At 36.5% G+C, this 4,626-nt stretch overlaps 1 protein-coding gene across 1 annotated transcript; it reads left to right on the forward strand.

Annotated features, from left to right (window-relative positions):
- Positions 1-1,176: 1,176 nt before the first annotated feature.
- rps19 (ribosomal protein S19) lies at positions 1,177-4,088 on the forward strand (the record flags this gene model as incomplete). Its single annotated transcript, XM_008324205.3, is given in 6 exon segments — positions 1,177-1,217; positions 1,219-1,242; positions 1,397-1,497; positions 2,168-2,351; positions 2,598-2,652; positions 3,887-4,088. Coding segments are annotated over 6 exon segments (435 nt in total), but the record flags the coding sequence as incomplete, so codon positions are not given.
- Between the last annotated feature and the right edge of the window lie 538 nt (positions 4,089-4,626).

A 4,626-nucleotide genomic window follows, 5' to 3' on the forward strand; every position in this document is an offset into this window, starting at 1 on the left:
TATATATATATATATATATATATTCAGTCATTACTATTGCTTAATATTTACATTAGTCCGTGTTGTTCAAAGATTAGTTTTATGTGATGTTTTAAATGTTTTATTCGGTACATCATATAAGAGCTGCTCATACTCATTGTGAAGTTTAACTGTAACAAAGTATGTAATTCTTTATCTGGAATGTGGTTTGTGTGTCTTCATCAGTCACAGGTCCTCTGTCAAGGGACTGTTCTGTTAAGTTTTTTATTTGTTTATAAAATTACAAAAATACACACAAGTACAAATTTTACAACTTTCCACACAAAGAGATGTGATCTTCGATTTTTCTTATTCAGATCACATGCATTTTAATTCATATCAGTGTTGCAGGAGGGGAGCATAAAGGCGCTCACGCTGAGATCTCGCGAGATCAAACGATAGTTCACCGTTTTAACAGGGGTAGGAAACCCCGTACCATCCTCTTTCCTTCGCTGTCAACAAGCGAGGTAAAATGCCGTTTACACTGATCCCGTTTATTTTGCCTTTATTTGTGTAGTAATGCTTTCATATGCGTTTGTACTGCTCGCGAATAGAATAGAAATGGAGTATTTTATGTGGCTCAAGCTTTCTGCTGATGAAATGATATCATTTGGGTGTTTTTCGGGGCTTTTATTAAGATGCTGGGCTCAAACGAGCGCTTACAGTCATGGCTGCCTCCATGCGACCATGTTGCGGCCTGCTAGCATAAATGGTAACTATCGCTCTGTTGGCTGCATTGTAGTGTTCTGGTTATTAAAGGATTGTCGGAAGAAGATTTAGTTTCTTTTAAGTATATTATTGATAGCCAACCGACGAAACCGGTGACTACTTTCTTTAGTTCCACGAGCTCGCTTGTTAGCTCGAACGCTAATGCCGGTTATAAGTGCGTGAGATTCCGGAGCACCATTTCATAAAGTCAATAGTCTATAGATTTTTGCGGATATTTTCTACGTAGTGTTCCTGTAATGTAAGTTGCTTTATCTCGTATAAGAAGGAACAAGGGGTCCAGATTATATTTTTAAGAGCCCACGTTATTTGAACGACCGGTATAAGTTGCACGAAACTGAAGCGTTCCATAAATTGCGTCGCCAACTGTAAGCGGTCACTGTTAAGATAAATTAAACTCAAGGCTGTATCTTTTTCTTTTTTTTTTAGGTGCCGGGTGTCACAGAGAGAGATGTAAACCAACGGGAGTTTGTCCGCCCTGGCGGCATTCCTGAAGAAGTGAGTATTTGACATTGTATAGTAATATTCTTCTTTTTGCCGTATTGAATTGACCACCTACAGTTGAGCTTGTGTCCTCATTGCCGTTTAATAATATTGTGTAAAACTTATTTATGGAGTGATGGGTCCATATTTGCCTTTTCGTTGAATTCAGGTCAGGAAAGCTGAAGGTGCCAGACTGGGTGGACCTGGTCAAGCTCGGTAAACACAAAGAACTGGCCCCCAGTGATGAGAATTGGTTTTACATTAGAGCAGGTATGTGTTTTTTTGTTTGTTTTGGACCTGACTGTGATACAAAAGTATAAATGTTTTTATCATTTTAACCAATCTGTTAGCTGATCTTTCAATTCCTGTTTTAAGGCAGTTGTGTTTGTATTTTTTTTTTTTTTAATAAGAAGAGTTATTATTGAGTTTTCAATTAGAAAGGTGCTCATTTGCTATATCTGCAACAATGCTACTCACACAGCTATTTGTTTGTGATAGATTGCTAAATGTGGTTATCATTCATGATGTAGTTTCAAGTAAACTGTAGTGCAAAAGAAAGTACTATTGAGAACAAATTACAAAAGAAAATTTGTAGAATTACATGACAAAATGTGTAAATATGGCTTAGAAACAAATTTAAGTGAGAAAAATAAAATGTGGACATTTCTATGTATATTAACATGTGCACCAGTAGAATGCTACACGACCAACATTGTGGAAAAAAATATGCCAATTCGTGCCTGTTTCTTCAGTCTTTTAAAATAAACAAGGAAATGTAAAGTAGTGGCATTTAAAATGACCAAAGCTCAGAACAAATAAATCGTCTGCATACTTGTGGATCATCTGCATAGTTTCATTATTTATTACCTTCAAATCAAGTTGCACAAGAAGCTGATTGCATTTGTAAAAAAAAAAATTTTTTTTTTTGCTACACCCGTAGCATCCACCGTTCGCCATCTGTACCTTCGTGGCGGTGCTGGTGTTGGCTCCATGATCAAGATCTATGGAGGTCGCCAGAGGAACGGTGTATGCCCTTCTCACTTCAGTGTAGGATCTAAGAACGTAGCTCGTAAGGTGCTGCAGGCACTCGAGCTGCTGAAAATGGTTGAGAAGGATCCCAATGGGTGAGTGGCTTGGTATTTTACCTTTTGTGGAGTTTTTATATAGTGCTTTTAATTTATTCTGTTAAATGTATTTATAGTTATTATTTAAAAAAAGCATATTTTAACATGAGGTGTACAAATGCAGACATAGGTGTAATCCTAAGATTTATTTTGTTTGTTCATGAACAAAGCATAAGTCTCATCTGAACATGTCTTTATCCATGGAAACTTTACTGTTTTTTAACACTTTTTTTTTTGCCCCCACAGCGGTCGCAGACTGACCTCCCAGGGAACCAGAGACCTGGATAGAATTGCTGGGCAGGTGAGAATCTCTTCTGGGAAATATTAACATGTATATTTTATAGGTCTATTTACTGTTGAGCAACTAATTTATAATAAGGAAGGGATTCATTTGTTTGTTTTTTTAGATTTTTACTCTTTTTTTTTTTTTTAAAGGGATTCTTTTGGGTTTTTTTTTAGATTTTTACTTTGTTTTTTTAAAGCTGTACAAGCTGTAACCTCACTTTGTTTAATTTTTTTCAAGATGTTGAAATATCTTACATATTAGAACCTCTAAACATTTAATAGTTGACTTTGGTGCATGAATAAGAGAGATAATAAAAGTGATTGAAACTTTGGTCTTATGTTGACCATTGTACTTCAGTGTGGTCTTAACACTGCTTGAAGAAACTCTTCAGTATTGGCCTCAGCATTCTGACATTTGCACTAATATTTAGTTTGACATTCCCTGGTTCTGCATTGAAGCTTGTCATCACAGAATAATCATCCATCTGCTTTGGTGCAACACGTGTTTGAGGCATGCACAACCCCAGTGTCATTTAAAAAACCGCATGAGCAAATTTATTTGTTTTTGTTTTTTTTCTTTCTTTCTTTTGACTGGACAACTGCAGTGTTCACCAGTGCTAGAAAAATCAGAGTGGCAGAAAAAGCATTGATAGTCCAGGAGTAAAGTTGGTTTGAAGGAGGGGAGGGGGTTCATGGTTGGCAGAACTGCCGGATGGCACCAGTTTTCTCCTTGTTTGTTTATGTTAATAAGCTGTATGAAGGCGAGTAAACCTGGGCTGTCCCCCAACTGCCTGCTACGCAACACCGACAGTAAATATGTTGGGGTTCCATGCATATCTCCCTTGTCTATTTGGTTTGCACTAGATGTAAATTGAGGTGTTTGGCATTTACATAAGGAGGAATAAAACTCCGTATGACCATCTCTCATTTGCTGAGGCTATGAATCAAAATATAATATACTACTCCTTGGTTTCTGCAAGCAATGGTGTACATGTTATGTAAAACTTTTTTTATAGCTGTTAGTCGGTTGACCTGTCACAATTGATGTCTGCCCTTCAGCTCACTTCTGTGGCTTTATCATCTGAAGCAGCCTGTGTTTAAGGGTGTACATGTTATGTAAAACTTTATTTATAGCTGTTAGTCGGTTGACCTGTCTTATACAATTGATAATGGTAAAGGATTTTTTTTTTTATGATTCTAACTTGCACTGTTCATGAATGCTTCTAATGTATGTCTTTCCTGTCCCATAGGTTGCAGCTGCAAACAAGAAAACCGTGTAATAAATTTTTTGACTAAATCAGATACTGGCTTTTTTGTCTTTTTCTCCCAGCTCTAACAATGTGTTAGTCTGAAGACTGGCTGTCTCCTTAGTAGTCTTTAGCAGATCACATTAATATACGTATATTGTCCAAGACTGGTTTGTTGATGAGAAAATAAAGTACAGTAAAAATATTAACTTTTTTTTGTAGAGTCCTTTGATAATGAATTATTAAAACAGGTTTCTTGCGACTTGCAAGACCTTCCTGTACACTTAGAGTTGGGTTACATTGATTAGGGAAAAGTAGATATCCAATTTGGTCTCTATTTACAAAACCATTAAATTAGTTTAAGACTGCTTTATAAATGCTTGGAACTTAATAGTGAGATTTCACCTTGAGCAGTTTGTAATCACAGTGCCATCTACAGATTCTTCACAGCCAGGACTGTCAGTTTCGGCTTGGAAGCTTGACTAAAATGATGAAAGTATTTTAGTCGAGGCTTATAGTGGCTTGGAAGCCCGACTAAAATGAAAGTATTTTAGTCGAGGCTTATAGACATTACACTTTATTTTAGGATAATGTTTAATTTCGAACAGTTTCGATTTAAATTTTGTTGCAGGCCTTTAATTTTAATTTGTGCTTCCCTTAAAAGAAACCAACCTACGGACTTAAAATGTGTGTTCTTTTGACATACTGCAGAGGGTGCCAAGGCACAGAACATCGTTGCCAGT

Source organism: Cynoglossus semilaevis, chromosome 13, assembly GCF_000523025.1.
Source record: "Cynoglossus semilaevis isolate Cse_v1.0 chromosome 13, Cse_v1.0, whole genome shotgun sequence".
Taxonomy (NCBI): domain Eukaryota; kingdom Metazoa; phylum Chordata; class Actinopteri; order Pleuronectiformes; family Cynoglossidae; genus Cynoglossus; species Cynoglossus semilaevis.